At 35.3% G+C, this 22,899-nt stretch overlaps 2 protein-coding genes across 2 annotated transcripts; both read right to left on the bottom strand.

Moving 5' to 3' along the window:
• Positions 1 to 1,308: 1,308 nt before the first annotated feature.
• Positions 1,309 to 8,994, bottom strand: LOC147065379 (dnaJ homolog subfamily C member 17). The gene is made up of 3 exons (XM_085956709.1): positions 8,796 to 8,994; positions 4,994 to 5,603; positions 1,309 to 1,736 (listed from the first exon to the last, which is right to left on the bottom strand). Exons 1-3 carry the CDS (start codon positions 8,868 to 8,870, stop codon positions 1,540 to 1,542), a joined length of 882 nt encoding a protein of 293 aa, XP_085812835.1. The 5' UTR covers positions 8,871 to 8,994; the 3' UTR covers positions 1,309 to 1,539.
• A 7,683-nt stretch (positions 8,995 to 16,677) lies between these two features.
• On the bottom strand, positions 16,678 to 20,571 carry LOC147065378 (uncharacterized). Its single transcript, XM_085956795.1, has 2 exons — positions 20,464 to 20,571; positions 16,678 to 19,214 (listed from the first exon to the last, which is right to left on the bottom strand). Exons 1-2 carry the CDS (start codon positions 20,492 to 20,494, stop codon positions 18,919 to 18,921), a joined length of 327 nt encoding a protein of 108 aa, XP_085812921.1. The 5' UTR covers positions 20,495 to 20,571; the 3' UTR covers positions 16,678 to 18,918.
• Positions 20,572 to 22,899: the final 2,328 nt, after the last annotated feature.

The following is a 22,899-nucleotide window of genomic DNA, read 5'->3' as shown; positions in this document are numbered from 1 at the left end:
GATTGTAATATTTTTATCAAGACTTCTTTAATCCCTTTGTCAAATCATATTTTACAAATTCCAGCAACACCCAGGAACCGTTAATTTTACCTCGTATACCTATTTGAAAAACGCTGGGCTGTAGAAATGTTAAAAACTTGAATTTTCATACACCTTTAAACTTTCAAAGAAAATTATCTTATGATAGATTCTTTTGTCTGAATAGAAATGATATTATGTGTAACACAGTTTAATTTTCTTTCATGATCACATGTTATCAGAACTTTGAGTTATTGCCATTACAATAATATGCTACAGTAATATGACGTAATACTTACTAATAATTATAAATATGTTGTTAATTTATTGACATGTTTGTTTTCACTCTCGACATCATCTGGTGCTTGTTATAAGTACTACCAATTTAATTACACATCACTATAATTATTTAAATAAAGCATGAGTTTTATCTTTATCAACAATTTATTTATATGTACCCAGTTCAAGTATGAAATCTGGATTATTACAGCAATTATTAGATGCAAATATTTCTATCAAATTTATCTTCTAGATATAAAAACGAGCACTGTGAAATAAAACAAAATAATGTTCATTTAAAATGATAATAAACTGTTGTTCACTAAACTGTTGTATATAATTATGATAGTTAAATAAATAATATGAATTTTTAAAAATGAAAATATTTTGTATAATCACGAAATAAATTTATATTTGTGAAAACTATGCATGTGATTAATTTCTCTCTAGTTCATTTTAGGTCGCAATGACTGCATCCATGAACTTCCTTTGTTTTTCATTGGATCTACGAATCCGGATGACTCATAAATAATTTTTCTCAATTGTTTTTTTTATGAGTTTGGTCAATCTAGTCCATTAACTGGATTCAAACACACTTAAAAAATCCAAGTCCCACCCCTTAACCGGTTGTATGTCCTCAGCGAGTTTTCTCACTCTATGAGGCCATGATCGACAGGACGCACATACAAATTTCGCGAGTTATCTCGTCTAATTTTAAACTCAAATTACTAGTCACTGTCAATTGATTTAGGTACATAATCTAAAAAATTAAACACAGTGACATAATATGTGTGAATAATTATGAAATACTAAGCCACAAATTATCAGTATTACAGCGATTTTAGTAAGCGCTTCGCTCTACATTCAACGTATGTTGTTAAAAATCTGCGGTCTGTCAGATACTGCCATAGTAATATCGTGAGCCATAGAAAAGGTTAACAAATAGTCACGTTACCTTACAACAGCGTTAAATATAGAATTTCTCTGGGCAATAATAAAAGGCAATCAATTAATTATATATAGGTAATAAATAACCTATGCATTGTTTATTTTGTATTTGACAAATTCATTTGGTTTATCAGAGTTAACTATCCAAAAACATGTGCATCAAGTGCTTAAATATTTTTTTATAATAAAAATTGGAATATAGTATGTAATACAATTAATTAATACAAGTTTGTTTTTAAATAAATACAACTACAATATTGCCTTAAAGTGGTTTTTGATGCCTAAATTGGTCTTTTATGTTTGCTGTTCCTCTTTCAATAATTCGTCGATTAGTTTCTGTCTCTCAGCCGCTTGTCTCATTTTTCTCAGCACAAGACTTTCATAATCCTTTTCAGTTGTCAATGAACTTTCACTAGTAGCGGATGCTAAATTGTTTGATAATTTTGCTGTCTTGTTCAACCATTTCAATTTGAGGGGATTTTCTGGAAGACCTGTGAATAAAAATAATCAATTCAGTATTTAAAATGTAATGTGGAACATATCACAATCAACCAGTGGCAAATGGTGGAGGTAGGCTGTTGAGATCCGACATAAATAGTGCATACTAAATATTGTCAATCAAATGTATTTGTCTTCATGGAACTAAGACTACAATGTGTACATAGTGTTTGTTAGTTTTTAAAATTCAATCAAACCCTGCCTAATCTAAGCCATAGTAGATAATAGTCAAAAAATATTTGCTCATAATAGTATATAAAATATCTAAAGTTATGCCATTAAACCAAACATATTTTATAGATAGAAGAATATTTTTTATTGATAATGGTTTAAACTTTAATTTATAAAGAATTTAAAAAAATTAACCAAAACCATCTGTAATATGTATTTTTAATTAAATGAAAACAAATAAGTATGACTGAAACGCCCACGCCCACTATGGCTTACGCGTCGGCTTATAATGTCATAGGTCCCAGGTTCGAATCCTGAATCTAACAAATACACATATTGTTTTTCAATTTGTCTGGAGTCTGGACCTAATGTTGAGCAAGTGGTTAGCATTCATTTCTCGTAAAAACAAAAATCTGTTAATTGGTAACTCTACTTTGTGGAGGGAGGCCCATATTATGATCCTTTAGGATCGGACATGGTCAAAAGAAAGAATGACTGGGTAAAGTCGCCCGTAGAATACCTAAACTAATTATGGTTTGGTTTAGGCAGGGTTTAATTGAATTTGAAAAAACTAACCCGCACGATCTGCAAATTGTATTTTTAGTTTAAGGGGGAGACGCATGCCAGCAAATAACCTAGCGGAAATATACGAAGCTTGCAATTTGAGATTTTTTTTGATAATTTACAATTTCAACTGTATTATTAAATAAATATGTATCCGAAAACATTAAAAAGATTTTTTATTTTTTTTTAAACTTAAAGATAAACTTACAATTGTAAAAAAAATGAATAAAATGTGAATTCGTTGCAGGGTCAAATCTTATTATTGCAATATATTTTATGGTCATAATTATCATTAAAATTTAGTTTATTAAGTTTTAGATTTTATGTGGTTTAGATTTTTGACTAATTCATCGTTTTAATATTTTTTATATATATTTTAAAAAACATCGATTTTTAGAAAAATATAAATGTGTATAACTTGAAATCCTTTTTATTTATATCAACTCGAACTTCAATATTGTGACCATGCTTAAAATAAAATTTGATATAAATAAAAATGATTTCAAGTTATACACATTTATATTTTTTTTTAAATAGATGTTTTTTAAAATATATATAAAAAATATTAAAACGATGAATTAGTCAAAAATCTACACCACATAAAATCTAAAACTTAATAAACTAAATTATAATAATAAATATGGCCATAAAATATAATGTAATAATAAGATTTGACCCTGCAACGAATTCACACTTTTTTACAATTGCCAGTTTATCTTTAAATTTAAAAAAAAATAAAAAATCTTTTTAGTGTTTTCAGATACATATTTATTAATTACTACAGTTGAAATTGTAAATTATCAAAAAAAATCTCAAATTGCAAGCTTCGTATTTTTCCGTTAGGTGCCTCTTTTCGCCTCTGATAGTATAAGCATCCCCCTTAATGAAAACAAATAAGTATGACTGACAAAGTTTAGTGAGCATTTTTTATGTAGAATCTTAACAGAGCCTACCTCCAGCCTCTTGCCACTGCGATCAACAGTTACGCATTCTGATAAGTAGAAATATTAAAATGTCACAAGGATTCATAAAAAAGAGATAAACTGCAACTATTGAAATTATCGTATATCTCAAGATGGCGCTGAATCGGAGGTGCATCACTGTTGTGGAATTTTTAGTTCCGCAAGCAGGCTGTGATCTACTATCCAATCTCAAAACATGCAGTGATCTACCACACTCTCGCAATGTCACTCTTCAACTTGAACAACCATATTGTAATTGGCTCTGGACAATAATTATGCGTTACAAATTAAGGAATGCTTGTCTTCCACCATCACAACGAAATACTCAATTTCCCATTTGTCGTGAAAATGATGAGTTTGATCTTCTGGACAGTCATCGTCAAACTATTCTCCTACTGTGCAAAGAAAGAGCCTACTGCGTGATGGTAAAAGGAAACTACGCATCGTTTTAAAGAGCTGGGATTCACATCTTCTGTTTCTCTGATTCCTGTAGTAGGCTGTAAGTGCATGAACACGAATCAAGTAATATCTCAGGAGCTTCCTCGTGGTTAATTTGAAAACAATTTTCCCGTTAGCTGGTTAGGAAAATAAATATAAGAATGGTTAATGCTTCCTCTTAAATCTCAATGAAATCATATTATTATGAATTAAACACTACCTAAACCAAACCATAGAAGATAAAAAATATCTCTTATGATTTGGTTAGGGATGGTTTACTGTAATTTTAAAAACTAACTAACACTGCAATTTCTATCCTTTTTTTTTTTCGACCATTTCCGATCCTAATAGGATCATATGGGCCTCCACAGAATAGATGTTTGTATTAACAGATTTTGTTTTTTACGAGAAATGGATGTCAGCAACTTGCTCAACCTATTAGGTCCATACCCTGACTCCATTGATATACTACTAGATGAGCAGTTCCCATACAAGTGTCATTTTAAAAATGTACCACAAAACATATTAAGAATATCGTCTTATAATATTTCCTTGTAGGTATAATGCGTTAAGACCGTTAACATGGATTCCCGAATTTCACCCGTATTGCCCTGGCTGTAAAACTAAATTTGCGTTCTTGGAATAGTGAACCTAAGGGTGCTGCAACGCAAAACAGACAGAGCAAGTCGTCATGCGCTGACTATTAGTTAGAGTAAGATGCCAGCTAGATCGGGCTTACTCAGTAAGTTTTAACAAAGGCCGAGTCGCTGAAAATCGGGCGTCATTTTAAGAAGCATATGATTCATCCAGTAGTATATCAATGCCTGACTCACACACAAATCGAAAAACAATATGTGTACTTGCCAGTCCAGGATTCAAACCTGAGACCCACGGCGTGATAGTCCAACGCTTAAGCCGCGCGGCCACTGTGGGTGTTTTAGTTCAATGAAAACAAATAATGACTGAGAATATTTTTTTTGTCGGATCTCCAGTCTATATCCACCCTTCACCACTGTATTATGAAGACAGTTAGATACCGATTCAAAAGTATACAGAGAAAAGGTTAAGAGTATTTTTTTTATAATGAAATTAAATTACATAAATAGTTTAATCACCTCTTTCAAATTCTATAGCCATTTCGGATGCTTCTTTTGTACTATACTCAACAAGGGCGCTTCCATTTTTATTTCCCAAGATAACTAAATCGGCAATATCACCGTACTTCTTCAGAAATTGTCTTAGAAGCTTTTCGCTGTAACCACCATTCTCTGGATCACCCTTAGCAGCTGTCCATTTAATTTTGATTCTATTCAAACTGGGATCCCAAGATGGTGTCATTGATAATCTTTCAGATTCTGATATAATTTGTTGTCTCATCCGGTGCTGTTCTTCGAGCAATAATCGCGAGCCTTCTCTTTGTAATCTTAATATTTCTGCTTGTAGTTTTTCTTCATCTGTCCGTGTGTCAAATGATTTACTTTCTGCTTCACGCTCCCTACGTTCAAGGTCATCTATTAATTTCTGCCGTTTACTATCAAGTTCTTTGTGCCGGAGCTTGGCAGCTTGTTTGGCTTTTAATACTTTGTCATAAGCTGATCTGGCCGATGTATCTAATAGGATTTCGAGTGCTTTCGACAGTTCATGGAAGAGTTGTGCTGCTTTTGGATTGTCAGGGTTTTTATCGGGATGACATTGGAGTGCTTTTTTGCGGTATGCTTTTTTAATCTGAAACAATATTTAATTCAATATTATTTTAAAAACTTGTAGTAACTACCTACATATTATTTTGAAAGGTTAACAGTATATATCTGTACCTCAGAGGCAGACGGATGCAACTCTGTTTTTGGGGAAAATGAGTTTTTTTAAGAATCGTCATGCTAAAGGCTTTATCTATTAGTGGCAGAGAGATGAAAGTCCTAGTCCAAGATATGCATAGCATAAATATGCAAATGCCATACCTACCTTAGAAGCAGAAGGATGCAAATCCAATAATCCACTAAGATAAAATTCTCTTAAACCGTCTGCAATATGTACTAGACGAGAACCAGCCAGGAGAACGAGCTTTAGAGTAGGATACAACACTATGGACCATATTATCCAAGTCATCAGAGAAATCAGAGCGGGAACAGGAATACAAGCTGCCGCTATCCATGGGTTTTATAGACTATGAGAAAGCGTTCGATTCCATAAAGAAATTTTCAATACTCGATGCACTCAGAAATCAAGGAATCCCCAGGCGCTATATAAATATTTTCAATAATATATACAGTCGCACAACAACATCTCTATAAACCATCGCGCATTTCCTATCAGCAAAGGAGTCCGACAAGGTGATACAATCTCACCTATACTATTTACAGCTACATTTGAAGACTTATTTAGACAACTTGACTGGAATGACACGGGTCCCCGTAAATGGAGAATACGTGAGTCATCTACGCTTTGCCGATAACAATAAATAGTAGTTTGCAAGACTCAGAAGGCCTCCAAAGCAGAATGCAATAACTCGCTGAAGTAAGCAACAAAGTAGGCTTGAAAATAAATGTATCAAAGAATAAAGTCATGTTCAACTGCTTTGCGGGCCAAAAAGAGATCCTCATCAATGGCATTCAGCTCGAACAGGTGAAAAACTACATCTATCTGGCACAATAAGTGTCTATAGATGGATGTATATTTAATGAAATTGTTCGCAGAGTAAAGCTAGGCTGGAGTGCTTTTGGCCGCCTGAATATTTTTTTCGAAAATGCCTGAAGTGCAAAGTGTTCAACCAGTGTGTACTTCCCGTAACCACATGCGTGTGAAACATTGAGCCTAAGTAAAAGAGAGATCGAGAAACTTAGAGTAGCACAACGTGGTATGGAAAGATGCCTGCTGGGCATAACGCAAAAGGACAAAAAAAGGAATGAGTGGATAAGGGAACAGACAAGGATTAATGATGTGATAAAGTTTGCTAAAAACCTCTAATGGAAATGGGCTGGAACATGGCTCGAAGAAAGGACAATCGTTGGACAAATTTTGTCATCCAGTGGTATCCAAGAGGTAAAAAACATCCGCAAGGTAGACCTAGAGGCCGCTGGATCGATGAAATGATAAAGTTCTGCGGAAAAACTTGGCAACGCAACGCACAGGAACGAGAGAAGTGGAATCAGCTTGGAGATTAGCGAGGCCTTCATCCAGCAGTGAATAGATTCAGGCTGGTGATGATGATGATGACATATTACAAATTTTAAAAAAATATGATTTTGCTTTGTTATATTTATACCTATAAATTTTTTTAACTTATAAATTGTTTTATTTTGGCTAGGTAAATATGATACAATATTTATTCCTTTCTTACATATTCCAGAAGTACTTTAATTGAATTACAATAAAAAAAATAATGATCATTCTATGTATATTTTCTTAGAAGTTATGAGTATTCGTTTAAAATAAAAATTGTTTTTTGGCTCTCCTGAACAATTGGGTATTTGGATTTGCATCCGTCTGCCTCTGAGGTACAGATATTATGTTACTTAAATTCAAACGTTTACTTTGCTGTAGGTATATTAAAATTATTTAGTCTTCAATTTTGAAATGTAAAATAATTATAAAATTGGTATTTGTATGTTGAGATTGCTATATTTAACTTAATGGTCACAATATTACTCTAATCGATATTTTGATCGATTTAATCTTATATGGAATCATACAACGGAGCATTTACCTCATATAAGGTATGAATAATATAATAGTATTTTGAAATAATGCGCGGGAAACTTTTACTTACTGCATAAGCTCGTGAACTTATTATTATAATATGCGCCATCTCTCGGTTAAAATTGGCAACTTTCAGGAAACACTGTACCAATCGATGTAATATTAGTATACGTTTACTGAGCTCAGATCGGTCGAATGCAAAAAAATGTCTACGGGCAGATGGAGACAGTTCAAATTCTGCACCTTCTACTAATACTATGAAAGACGTACATGTATAGTGTTGGTCGTAGGATACGTACACAGGCTTAGCGGCCGGCAAAAATACGCCAGAAAGTCTCTGTGCATGCGCGTATAGGACGGGCGACAAATTAAAAATATTTTACAATAATTAATTAATACAATATGTAGGTATTTGAACACGTACATATTATTACATATAATAATTTGGGAGATCAGGTCACCATTTGCTCCTATACAAGAGCCATCCCTGGTTGTAAAGATGACTGCTTTCATACTTTTTAGACAGACGCGCACCAAAAAGGGGGGTTTCGGGTCAGGACCCACCCAGGAAAGGAAAAAATAAAAATTGTATAGATGATTGGAATATTCCTTCTTCGTCAAGACCAGATGATTTAGCTGTCGCATAGCCTTGTCAACGGATTGGCCTCACTCACGCAAGGCCTATGGCCACTGGAAGAACCGTGGCACATGAATAATTAGTGCAATCATCTGGGGCATTGTCAGCTCTAATACTTTGATACAGCATTTCTAAAAGACAAAACAGCGCGGACAACACTAACGATCCCAATAATTATGAACATTAGGCCATGCGCAATCGATAACCACTTGTGTACGTGATAACTCGAAATAACTCTTAGGTATATCTGCAGGTCTTGTGTTTATCGAACTCAGTGGCACCTTAAAAATATAATTTCCCCACTTTTTTTAAATTGGAAAAATAAGAATATTTAAATTTAAAATAGACCCCCCCCCCCCTAAACCATTGTTTCTGTGTGAGAGCCTGTTTTTTTAGACAATACTATCATGATGAATATTAGGTTATTTACAAACCAATGTTTATTAAAACACACCAACACGTGGCTACAGTGATTCAAACTAACTGCACGTAAACATGTAGTCAATAATATGATTATGAAACTCCATACCAAGAGAGGACCGACGAAAGAGTTTTACGGAAATACAATATAATATTAGACTTACTTCAATAAGGTCTGCAGTTAACTCGACTCCAAGTAATTCATACAAATTCGTATCTTCAAGATTATTCTCCATCATTGTTGATTATTATTCTCAATTTATTTGTTTTGAGATTTTTGTAAAGTATTTCGAGGTTATTTTGCAGCGTCTTTTGAACGTCACTTTGACAGCTTTTACAATTCAACGAATGTTACCATAGACTAATATACTGTCATTCATAGATAATATACTAATATTACCATGAGAGTAAATTTATTATCCCTATTCGAATATTTTCTTGTGAAACTTTTTTTTAAATTAAATATGAAAAATATAACGGACATTATTCGCTATTGATTCTGAAGTCCCTTGAGATGTTGATCGTATTTTTTGCCTTGTGTTCTTCTGTGCTGGCCTCTTTTTACCCCTTTTATTCTCGATTATTTATCTCTCTGGTTGCTCATCTTGTTTAGCAGGCTGGCAGGACTGACGCTTCTATCGTAGCGTCCTTTGTCTTTGGTTATTCGATAGTTGATTGTTTTTTTCCTTTGTCAGAATCGAAAAATTTTTGTCAAATTAAAGTTCAGTTACATTAACATTAACATGGAGCGTAATGAAGCCAGCAACGTCGCGGAGGGACTAGTGATGGAGACCGGCTCGAATGAGTCGGAATTACTGTTGGACGATCCAGTAGGTGAACTGAGGGCATCAGTAATGTCACTGGATAACAAGGTATCTCAGATTTTTTCAATCTTGACCCAATAGGGTCTGCCTGCAGTGGTGCCTACTCCGCAGAGGTCGACGATAAACATCGACTCTCCGGTAAGTTTTTTACGGCCGCCTGCAAGGCCTGAAACAGCGAAAAAACCCAACAGGATTCCGTTGCCTGTATTTAGTGTCGTGGTACAGTAGCCTGCTTTTCCGACGCCAGACAAAGCTCGGGTAACGGAACTTACCAGACTCCAACTTTTCGACACAGACAATTGAGCGGGGGTTCGCTACGCTGAAACCCAAAAACAATATTTGGCGGGCCCGTCTTTTGTTGAGTTGGGACTCAACGATGAGTTACGCCCCTACGATCATTTATCGCAAACGATACATCCAATGGAGCGAACGATCGCCGGCCTCCAAAATGCGATGCTCGCTCAAAAGGAGTGTATTCGGGACGCGTTACAGCGAGTGGTCGACTCTGTCAGCGACCACACCATCGGTACGGCTTTTTTTGAGACGGTTGTAAAGGAGTTCGGGACCTCTTCAGCACTCAACAAAGTATCTGAGGACGTCACCCGAATCCTTTGTGGAAAACGGGCAGAGTTGGTTCAAGAAGAAAGTTGGAAGAAAATCCTCTCCGTTATAAAACCTTCACGCAAGAGGCTCTTAACAAGATCCCACCTAGCGCCGAACATATCTTCAATAAAGATAAACTGGCGGTGTTCCTAGAAAGAGGTGGGGGTCGTGAGAAGGTCTTCGATCAGACCACCAAAGTGGTTGACCAGGGCAGGGAGAGTCAACCTAGCACTTGTCATGTGGACACAAGGACACCTTTCGGAGGCAGGGATACACGAGGAGGATACCAGACTAGGTTAGGGGTGGCTTGCCGAGAGGCCCACGCCCATCCAACCAAGGTTTTCCCAGAGATAACCGAGGTGGTGCGAGGGGCACTTACCCTAGACGCAGGTGACTCGGTCTCCCTCACCACGTTCAAAGGGAGACGCCTCCAGCATTTCCAGGAAATCTGACAGGCCAAGGGTGCACCACCACCATTATTAAAAATTATAACGGGAACCCGTATTCCGTTTATAAATAAACCCCCTCTAATAATGCCTTTCGTACAATTCCAGAAGGATTTCCAAACGCGACAATCGCCGGAGATCAGTTCACAAATCGCGGAACTGAAGAAATCGGGAGTATTGGAATCGGCAGAACCATCTCCGAGCTTCCTCTCAACCCTGTTCCTAGAAAGGAAGCAAGACGGCAGTCAACGACCCGTCTTCAACCTAAAACGCCTAAACGGTTTCCTACAACCAAGGCCGTTCAAACTGTTCCACCATTTCAAGGTCCCAAAATTCCTGCAAAGGGAAGACTGGTTAATAAAAATAGACCTAAACCAAGCGTACCTACATGTACCTAAAGCTATACAACATCGCCGATTTCTTCGGGTAGTTTACCAAGGAGAACTCCTTCAATTCACGTGCCTTCCGTTCGGACTGTCAGCAACACCAAGACTGTTTGCCTCGTTAACAAACTGGGTGGCCGAACACCTCCGGGGGAAAGGTATGAGAATCGTCACTTACTTGGACGACTTTCTGATGGCAAATTAGTCCAGAGAGATTCTTCTGTCGCAACTGACTTATATGATAGATTTCATGCAGGCACTAGGCTGGATAATCAACAAGAAAATATCTTGTCTGATTCCAAGCCGACAGCGGGAGAGTTCTTGGGTATCACGTGGGATACTCACAACAATCGGAAATATCTATCAACAGAGAAGTGCACATCACTTCGTCACCACCTGCAATTGTAGATCCAAAAAGGCAGTTGGTCGCTCAGGCAGGCCCAACGCCTCCTCGGGCGACTCAACTTTGCAACCTTCGTCACTCCACAGGGGAGGTTGCATTGCCGACGTCTACAACGTACGAGCGCTCAATTATCAAGGAGCCACCCAAACCCCCCAAACAACATCGATTCCACCACAAGCTCGAGAGGACATCATGTGGTGGATTCGAGCGGTGGGCTCCTCAGGAAAGATTCACAGAGCAACCTACAATCACTTCCTCACCACAGACTCAGCCGATTCAGGCTGGGGAGCGCAGTTAGACGAGTACTTACCACCTATCAGGTACATGGACAAAACGCGAATCCACGTGGCACTCCAACCTAAAAGAGCTGTATGCAGTTCTCTCAGCCATACGGCAGCATATGGCAGCAAAATTATCCCAGAATGGCACCTAGTAGTGGCGGCTACAGCCCCCTATTTCAAAGATGGGGACTCCCTGACGTAGACCTGTTCGCGTCCAACACAGCCCATGTTGTCGCAACGTATGTCTCACGAAATCCTAACGATGCCCTTGCACTGTTCCACGATGCCTTCAGTCGACAGTGGGACTTCAAACTAGCCTGGATATCCCCGCCACCGAATCTAATTCCACAAGTATTGGCACACCTGAACATGGCAAGGGGAAAATATTTACTAGTGGCCCCATGGTGGAAGAAGTGCTTTTAGAGCGCAGACCTACAGCAGAGATCACTGGAACCCCCCTACCCGATCCCGCACTTGGAGTCATTTCTAGTGGATACGGTGACAAACCATCCACCTCCACAAGTCCGGGACCTATCACTCCAGTTATGGATAATTGTGGGTGGGCAGAGTTAGTTTCTAGCTGGTCGGTAGAGGACAGATCACTTCTCACTTTCGGCTGGCGACCATCCACTTTGAAGACTTATAGACCTGCATGGGACAAATGGAAGACATGGTGCATGGCCAACACGATAAACTATAATACCCCCGAGCCAATTGAAGTGGCTAGATACCTGGGTCACTTATACAATAAGGAAGGTCTTTCATATAACACTATTCTTGTACATAAGTCAGCCATAGCTACCTTTTGCAAACCTATGATCAGTAAAGACATCAGCAGTAACATAGTAGTGCGTCATATGTTAAAAGCCATATCCACCCGCAAGACTAGACCTACAAAACCACCGATTTGGGATTCAAGAATAATCGTGGACTACCTCAAGAAAACAACACCACCAGTATAAAACCTATATGAAGTTTCACGCAGAACAGTTATATTATTATTACTCGCATCGGGACGACGGGTTCATGACTTTACCCTACTCAGTGTAGCGGATAATGGCCTAGTCGATAATGGCGACCATATAATTCTATGGCCAGTGTTTGATGCCAAGACAGACACATCAAGGCACCGCCAATCTGGATGAAAATTAAGCGCTTCCAGTTGTCAAAACATCGATCCAGTATTTTGGCTACGAAAACTTATCTGCGTTTCCAATGAGAGAAGAGAAGAGGGTGGTAATATTCCGGCATTATTTATCTCGTCAAGAGGCCCCCCAAAACCTGCGACTCGAGCAGTCATCGGAAATTGGGTGAAGTCAGTACTCGCTGATGCAGGGGTACAGGAATTACCAGGCAGTACTCGATCAGCAGTCGCCTCTCTAAATTGGTTAGAGAATTACCCCATAGATAACATCCTGCAGAGAGGTAATTGGCGCCAAGAAGCTACTTTTAAAATATTTTACCAGATATCGATAGACACACAGACTTCTACAGCGGGGTCTATAGTCTATAGTCTATGGGGGGAACAAAATATGTTGACCTCTCTGTTCAGCCCGGTGCACTGAGCCTAAAAGCAAGATGATGTTATACCTAATTCTCATGTTAGGTTCATCCACCCTATCTTGCAGGATCTATCTTGCTTTACCAGGTGATAACAAACAGATATCTCAAGGGACTTCAGAGTCAATAGCGAATAATGAAAGGAGTTTTACCTACCATTAAAACTCTTATTATTCTTGTTGACTCTGAAGTCCAGAGAACACCTACCTGGTTTCTTTGAGACATAACAAATTGAATAACCAAAGACAAAGGACGCTACGATAGAAGCGTCAGTCCTGCCAGCCTGCTAAACAAAATGAGCAACCGGAGAGATAAATAATCGAGAAGAAAAGGGGGTAAAAAGGGGCCAGCACAGAAGAACACAAGGAAAAAAATACGATTAACATCTCAAGGGACTACAGAGTCAACAAGAATAATAAGAGTTTTAATGGTAGGTAAAACTCCTTTCATTATAGCGCTTTCAGAATTTCTATAACTTTTACGTATGCAATCATTCGATTATTTGTTTTAAATATTTTTATTGATTGGTTTGTTAATTTACACATTAGAAAATAAGAAATTTATTAATTATTTTTTATTTGTATTTATGAAATTCATAAAAGAAAACTCTATTATTTTATGCAAGTCTACATATAAATAACACAAAATTGTAGGATTATCGGAAGACGTAATATTACGATAACTTTTGACAGCTCGACTTTTTTATTCGTTCGTTGATCAGTAGCAAAGCATAGACAAATCAGACGATAATTTATTGTCTTTGGACTTTTGGCTCGTCAATGGAGCGCTGGCATAAAGTAGCGATTTTACTTATCGCCGATTGTATCGTCCGAATTGAATGCGTTCATTAAAATGGCAGTGATTGCAATGATCACATTCGTCGGCAGAAAAGAATATTCTAAAATATTAGTTATTGTTTACATACACAAGCAGTGGCGCACCCAGGATTTAATATTGGGGGGGGGGCAAGGAAGAGAATGTAAATTAGTCTCATAGGCTCTTTTTCTTCTTCTCGTTTATCGGTCTTTTGTCTATTACCTACACCATGGTCCCCACATCCTGAAACGGGCCCTCAGACTAGGATTGGCGGCCCCCCTACCTACCGCTAAGATTAAAGGCAATGTGAAACACTACATTAACGTTTTTCAAATTGTGTTTTAGTTTAAATTAAGGGTACTTATACAGTGAATTATTGGCGATTTTTAATACATCTACGTTAATAATGAAACTGTCGAGTATCGACACATAATAGTCAAAAAATATATTGCACAATTATATAAGTGATTGAAAATGTTCATGACCGTGAAGTATAATGGCGCCGCAAGCGACTTTTTTACTATTAAAGCTAATTTATGGTGTGTGTTTATCTCACTTATCTGGTCAACCCGACACGCCGGGCCCCCCACAGCCCCGGCCCCCAGGCTAGAGGCCTGTCAGCCCTCCCCAGCCATGACCTACACCACTCCGGAATTCGGGTAAACACCGAGAATTTTTTGACAGTTCCATTAAGGATTGGGTTTTTAAAAAACCTGAGATTAGTGTTGTGTTAGAAATTAAAGGGGTGCTGGAGAATTACAAATCATTTTTTGCCGTGTTTTTAGGCCCCAAGGTATAGTTTATTGGCTTTAAATTTCAATGTTTAAAATCATTCTGATAATTTTCATGTTTGGGGAGTGCCAGGGCCCATTGGCCCACCCCCTGGGTGCGCCACTGTAAACAAACGGCTATTGTGGTGGTCTTTTATCCGGGAGCTCCGGGTTGGATCCGGTGAAGACATATTATTTCTCAAAGCCTGTGTTTATAATATTATTAAATACACTGCTAATTACTGTTAAACTATAATAGGTACTGTCATTGGGATTTTAAGCCTGTTGTAGTATTTAAAAGAATTATATATTTTTTTTCATATTATTATTTTTTTTAATTGCCATTTTTGTTTCCAGAGCATTCAAATGCAGTGCGATGATCGCACTTCAGACGCCGCAATAAAAAAGGATGAAATTCAAGAGAAAGTTTGGTTTTAATTATTTTAATCAAAATAATGTTTCATTGTGAAAATGTAATATGCAATTTAATTAATATCGTATGTGGTTTTGTTGTACCTACTTTCAAAATGTTTAGTACATACCTACCTACTTAATTTAAAATTATGTAGATTTTTAACAACTTTTTAACAAAAAAAAAGAAGCCCCACCCCTCGTCAATCATTTTTGGGGGGAATATAATATTCATGCCCCATTCCTACTGGCCTGGCGCACTAGCTCCAATTGGGCATCACACCAACTTGCTATGACCGGCCCGGAAGCTATAGAATATAAAGCATATCATCATTATATTATAATTATTATGTATATTGTATGAAATTAAGTAGGTAAATACAATATATAATATGTACGTAAATGTTTGGTTTTTGACAATAAATTCCTTATGTACTCGTTCATATTCTTAATTCAATTTGTCAAAATGCAGATAGGGTTTTTTATAAAAAGAGTGTACCTACCAATATTTTTTTAGAAATCTTTATTTTTTTTTGAATTGAATTATTACAATTTATTACTTTACATTGATATAGGTACTTAATTAATATAAAATATTATGTAGTTTTAATTTAGGAATACCCAAAAGAAGGTATCGCTCCGGTTAATGTTGAAAAAAATCACAATAATATTTACGGATAGAAACCTTTTTAAAAATGATAATAGTTACATACATGCGTTTATTAAATAAATTAATATATTTTTATTTTATAGCTATAGTTATAGTTGATGTTGAAAATATTGTTTTTACGATAAGAATCTAAAATATCGTAATTCCTTTGAGATCGAATTAGAAAATGTAATACATTTTATTGATATTTTTCTTTTTAACTATTATACAACACGTATATACCTATCTAAAAACATTAAAAATATTTTTTTTTAATTAAAAAAATCTACAAAAACTATGCTATACTTATTGTGCATTTCTTCCGGGTCAGTTTTTTATTACTAGATCGCATTTTATGAATATTTTTATGAAGGAAATTATGTTTAAAGTTCTTTTACTAATTTGGAAAACATCGATTATTTTAATAACTATAAATGAATATAACTTGAAATCATTTTTATTTATGTGAATTCGAGGAAGAACTTACTTAGGTACCAAACGACATTTAAATGATAACAATATTAATAAAATGCGATGTACTATGTAATAAAAATCGGATTGTCAAAAACGCACGTAATATTATATTATATTTTTTAAACTGAAGCTTGTTTGTTAACTAAAAAAATATAAATATAATATAATTTAATGTTCTCAGATGTGTATTGATTATTTGAAACGAAAGTTACTCTCACCCTTTATTTACATTTAATGAATTTCTTTAAAATATGTATAATATAAATTATAAAATTATTCTAAATTAATACTATTTTAGAAGCACTTTTTTTCTTTTATTGTCCAATGCAAATAAGTATTATTACAACATAAAGCATAAGTGTTTATTTATTCGGATTTGGGATATGTATCTTTTGGGAGTGAAACATTCATATTAGGTATATTGAAATGAGCCGATTTTTAATTTATTTTTCTAATGTAAGTACATACATACTTTCTAAATTTTAATTAAATTACATTTTCAAAACTTAATTGATAAATAAAATAATAATGTTGCTCTTCATACGTAGACAGCACTAAGATATTTATTGAAAATGTTTGATAAATAATCTTCAATCAGTTTTTTTTAGTTATGGTATAAACATGTTCAATCATAATATGGAGGATCTATGGTTTATACTTCATACCTTACATATTATTTCCGATTGTTATGTTTTATAGAACACTAATAAAACAAACACCAATAAAATTGCACCATCTAAAAAATATAATTTTGTAATGCCACTCCAGGATCAGGGAGTTCATTTTATTTTAGCTGTTATAAATGGGATGAAAGGGTAATAAATCAATTATAATATGTATAGAGTTCACGTTTAGATGTTGTACAGGAAACAGATGGTCATATAGCATAAAAATGGCGTTATTATTGTATACTATCAAATTAACAGATTAAAATTATTTGTCGTAGAATACGCATAACCACTAATTAAACTATACCGATCCTGGTTTTTATATGGTGTGAAATGAAGACTAGATTAATTTATTCTGTTTTATTTAATTTAATACAATATTTTCCCACTACTTGACTGTTAAAAGTATTAAAATGCATTACATATAATTTATAAATAATTACAAGATAAAAAGAACTTTTTATATACTTACAACGTTTTTAAATTTCTGTTGAATCATACAAACTTGACTTGACTAGCTTAAACGATCAAAAAAATTTGTACTTGATAGAAATAATACTGAAATGTCATTTTGACATTTCATATTGATTTCCATAGCAACGCACGTATATATTAATAATTTAGTTGCTAGGCCCCAGACCCCTAACAACCAATAATAGTGGATTGAATTACGGATTTCTTCCGAAATAACTTTTCATACAAAACAGAATTAACTGAAAATGAATTCAAGATGACTAAAAATATTAAAAGAATGCATTGGCATCGTGTTCTGATATATTCTAAAAGTTTCAAATGTCTAGCTAGTCGGGAAGTTAGTTAAAAATCGATTGCAAGATTTGTACTGGATAAACAACCACCGGACAAATAAGAATACGACCTAATAAAAACGTTGTAAAATCACTAATTACTTATGCAAAATATTTTGTTTATAAAACATACGTACAATTTACTTCACGGTGAAATTCTCCACGAACACCGCGATCTCAACGCTATACGGCCATTTATTTTCGGTACAACAGCTCATACTATTACGTACAATTTTCCGGATACGATTTTAAAGTCACGTTTTTATTGAAATACTCTAAAGTAAAATAAATGATGCATTTTTACAATACGTTATTTTATTCCCTACGTAGGTAGATACCTAAACGAAGCAATGTTCACACATTGTGGTAATACTTGATTTGATTATGGGCGATAGGTCCAATATTATTAATTTAATTGATTTTTTTCTACTTAACTGTTAATCCTTATTGAAAGGCTATAATAGTACAAAGTTTCTTGCTCCTTGCACAGATGTTTATTTAAACAAAGACAATAGAAAATATATTCCCAGGAAAAATATGATCTTGAAATAAAATCATGTATGTCAATGTTTATTTAATCACTATAATAAAAGGTGATATATGTATAGTATCAATTAGTAAATTATAATACCTTTACCTGAGAGCCATTGTAACATTTATGAAAACGCAATTTTAATTTTTTCATCCTCTTTGTTATGAGTAGGGTCAAAAAGCAAATTGGCTCTGAATCTGAAATATAATATGATACTGCGGGTGTAAAATATGTGCTTAATTCGTTTTCTGAAAAAACTTATCTACATACGACATATCTGAAGATTATCGTAGCACCGAAGAAACTGTTCAAATGCAAATGTAGGTATAACTACTATTAGAGCCATTAATTTAAATTCGACCAAAAGACATGGCAACGAATCATGACATTAATTTTAGTCAGCCTGCGGCGCTGCTTGTGCACCGTAGCGAAATATAACTACAAAAAAAATCTTGAATGCGCCCTGCATTTCATTAATCTGTTATACATATAATATTACTTTTCTTCGATTCCATAGTCTCATCACAAAACATACCTACTAAAGGAACAGCGCTGTGGTGCCTCATGACCCTCCGATCGGAGATGAAGCACCGTTCTGAAACCCCACGTCAGACAATCTGACATGCAAAGAAATAATATCAAATATATTATAACCGACAGATTACAGCTCAGTGTGTTTCGATGGAAATCTCTTCAAAAGAGCGTGGTAGAGATTGTAAAAAGCGTAAACTGACACGCAGACGATGACACATAATGCAGATCCGAAGACGAAGCTAAGGAAGTTTCCATTGATGAGACCAGCTCCTCTCAGAGACGTCGGTCTTCCCCTGAAGAGTTCGGAAGTGTCGGCTCCAGCCGCCCGGCGTTCTCCCATCAGCCTTTTCATGGAGCTTAGCCTGGCTTTCAACTCGTCCACTGATTCAGTCACTTCACTGGGATCGCCCAGGGTTTCATAACCTGGTATAAAACAATAAGAAATTTCAGATAGGTATATACGGTACCTACCTAAAAATACAGGAAGTAAGACATTATATTCATACCTACGGTACGTAAACAGGGATGGGTAGCGGTACCTAAACAGGTACTTACTGTGAATGGTTATATTATTAGTATTATATTATAATTATTATTATAACCGTGAACAAATTATACAAATAATCTCGCTAGGTAAACATTTGTCCGACTACAAATGTTCGTGCACGATCATTTGCTTAAAAGTTGTGAAACTCAACGTACCTCCGCATTGCTATCAAATTAAATTTAGTATGGACAGTCCTCATTATACAAATTTGTGTGGTTTAATCAAAACAATATTTTACGAGACCACCCTTCGCTACTTTTGATGAAACACAAAAAATACCCAAACCTGTCCACACTTGCTTGTTGCATGTTTGTCTTCCATTTTTGTTTTCCATCCACGGCGAAATACGAAAGGAAATGGACAATTTTTATTCAATGCTTATTGCTTCACGCACATAAATAATATAATATGTATTATTGGACTACACTATGCATCATATTTTTTAAAATAATGATTTGAAATACATTGTTTATAGTTGATATTTCAATGTTTCCTACTATTAATAATTATTAATCCAACATCGATTTGTATTGCAAAAATAAATGATGATTGTTCAGTGATACCTACCTAATTTATATTGTGTTATAATAATATCTATAATAGGCATCGATTTCTTTAGCTGAAAACATAATATGCAATGTAAGCAGAAAAAAGTAAGCCATACATACTATGTATTTCATTTGTTTAATTTTTAAATTGATTTTTTTAACTGAACCAGTTATAAACATAATCTTCTTCGTTCTTGTGTTTTCTCTGTTGAGAATCGTGGTTCCTTACATTCCATCATGCGTATAGCTGACAGTATTGAGAGCCCGTAGCGTATTTCACTTGCATGTTACATATTTCATGGAACCTGGTTCAAAACACTGTACTCTCCGACTCTCCGAAGATATATTTAAAATTATTCTAGTTAGCGGTAATAATTAGTCCATCACATTAATTATTATTATAACTAAACGGATTTTGATATACAATACTTATCTATAAAGATATTTGTATATATAGTGGTGAGATAAGTGACAGAAGTTATTGTATAAAAAACAAAAGAGACACATATTCACATCTGTGATTACGTTATTATCAGTAGATAATTAATTATCATTGTGCTAATCGTTTCAATACTACCTTGTCTGCTGCTTGTGAAATCGTCAGTCATATTGTGTAATTCTTTATTCAGAAAATTATCAGATAATGCTGTGAAAACTCGTGTTTTGACACTTGTCACCGTATTTTTACCGGAAAAATGATGGCATCATGAGAAAAGCGCATGCGCGCAGCATCCTCATCTCGATTCTGCGTACAAACCTCATCAGGAAAATTCATTTGAAAAGACTGGTCATACGGGTGCAAGTATTGATTGCATTTTTGCTTTGTTAGTGCAATACGAGATGGATGCAACATGCATCGTGAGATTTCGTCTAGGATTATTAATTAATGAGATATTATTGATAGTAGTACTAGTCTATTTAGGTTTATCATAATTAGTATTATATTATTATGCTGATTGACAATAATTTAAGAAATCTTAAAAACCAACAGGTAGTAATAATATACGAGTAATGAATTAGGTAGGTATACGTACAATTTGATTATACTAGTTGAAATGGGTATCTAATAATTTTCATCTACCCTTTAATTGAATCAAAAAACTATTTTGTATTAAATAGTTTATTCAATTATTAGCAAGTGCAAGTGTGTTATAACTAAAATTTAGAGAGATCCTGACACCGGTTAGGATAGGTTAGTTAATTGATACATTGATTTGAAAATACAAAAGCCGACTCCCAAAATGAACAAAATTTTTAAAGCGCATTAGAAATGTAAAAACTACTAGTTAATTACGCCGTTATTAGATAGAATGCGGTAAAACACATTTGGGTGAATGCAGTGGATGAGGGTTTGAGTCCCACTGGGCAACGTATTTTTTCTTTTCAAACATATCTTTCTACATAATAATGTATCTGGAGTGTTTTAAAATTGTATTATGTTAAATGAATTAGTTATAGTCTGTAATATGTCTTCTAATATACCTAATATTAATTGATGACTTAGTAAAGATTTGAAAAAAACCATCTTACGATAATGTCAATAGATATTTTTATAACCATTGTCGAGTTAAACAAAAATAATTTGTCTTTTTTTATTATTCAATACAGAATACGTCCAAGATTTACGAATGTTAGATTCCGATTATTATTCAATAAGCTGGTGGATTCACTTTGGCGAAATTTTGGTAAACATTCGATGACACATATGAGATTTAATTTGCACGAGTTATAGCAAAGCGCCGATAGCTCAATTGAAAGAGCCGTCACCCGGGGAGTGGAAAGATGTGAGGTTAGTTATATTATAGGACGTCATTTTGGAAATCTTTTCCCTGTCTGTCACTATTCTGAACAGGGAAAGAGTAGGTACTGAGCTTAAACAGTTTTCTGCTAAGGCCGGTTACATTTCACCGTATTTTCACCGTTCACTGTGAGTTGTTAACAACACCCCCTCAACGATACGCCACTGCGCACTTCGTTGATGTATTTTCCTAGCTCAGTCGGTGGAGGGGTTATTAATAATAACGATGTTTCCTTTTGAAAAAAGTCGATAATGACTCGTTTATATTTCAGTATGTAGCGTCCAGTAGATAATATTTTACAGGCCAATGTAGGTGAAGGCGGCAGACAAGCAAACGTGGCGACCGATGACTGCGAACGCGAGAGATGTTTCCCACCCGTAGGTAAACGGGATGTGAAACTCTCACCGGGTAGTACTTCGGCGTTCAAGAAGCGAAGAGATGCGCGGCGAAACTGGTGAAACTGGTCCAGAGTGTTTGAAGAGAGGCTGCTAGTAGAGATGAGACTTGTTCCCGAGGGAGGATCCGGTAGACTGATAAAAATCTCTCGGATGCGCCCTCTTTTATAGCAGCCTCCCTTATTCTAATTGGTCCAAAGAGTTTGAGAAGGGGTGACCAAAGATTCTACTATGTCCGTTAATTCGTACTACATGTTACCTCTTGTTTATTTAATAAGAATTTACTGGTTTGTCAGAAGGACCAAGTATCAAGAGATAATATATTCTGTGCACGTGGATGGATATATTGACGTTATAAAATATCGTCTATCTAATTCTATGGATTTTATATGAATTTATTTAGAGCATTTAAATAGCTATCTCCGGCATAAACTCGCGGTTTTAGTCTTATGCCAGGAGTAAACACACGATTTGATTAGCGTTTAAATTACATGCATTTACAACTACTTACTAGGTACCTATTGACATAATAATAGGCCCTGTAATCATTATCCATCGACCTTCACATAAACATTTGTGATTTTACGACGTAAAACCTGTCTGTTGCCTTTACCTTTTACAATATTACATTTATAATAATAACAGTTTAATCTTAAAACTACGTCTTATATAGTAATACGAAATAATATTTTACTATTTCCGAAAAATAGCAAAATACTACTTCTTCATAGAGGTTATTCGCAATTCAATGTCTAAGAGTATATCGATCGGCGATATTTCCCCCGCATTGCCTTATTTTTAGCCGCTGTCTTTACACCG

Source organism: Rhyacophila brunnea, unplaced genomic scaffold (genome assembly GCF_057557595.1).
Source record: "Rhyacophila brunnea isolate RB1 unplaced genomic scaffold, BYU_Rbru_1.0 scaffold_6, whole genome shotgun sequence".
Classification (NCBI taxonomy): domain Eukaryota; kingdom Metazoa; phylum Arthropoda; class Insecta; order Trichoptera; family Rhyacophilidae; genus Rhyacophila; species Rhyacophila brunnea.
The sequence above is the reverse complement of the archived record's forward strand: the minus strand, read 5'-3'. Positions and strand labels throughout refer to the sequence as shown.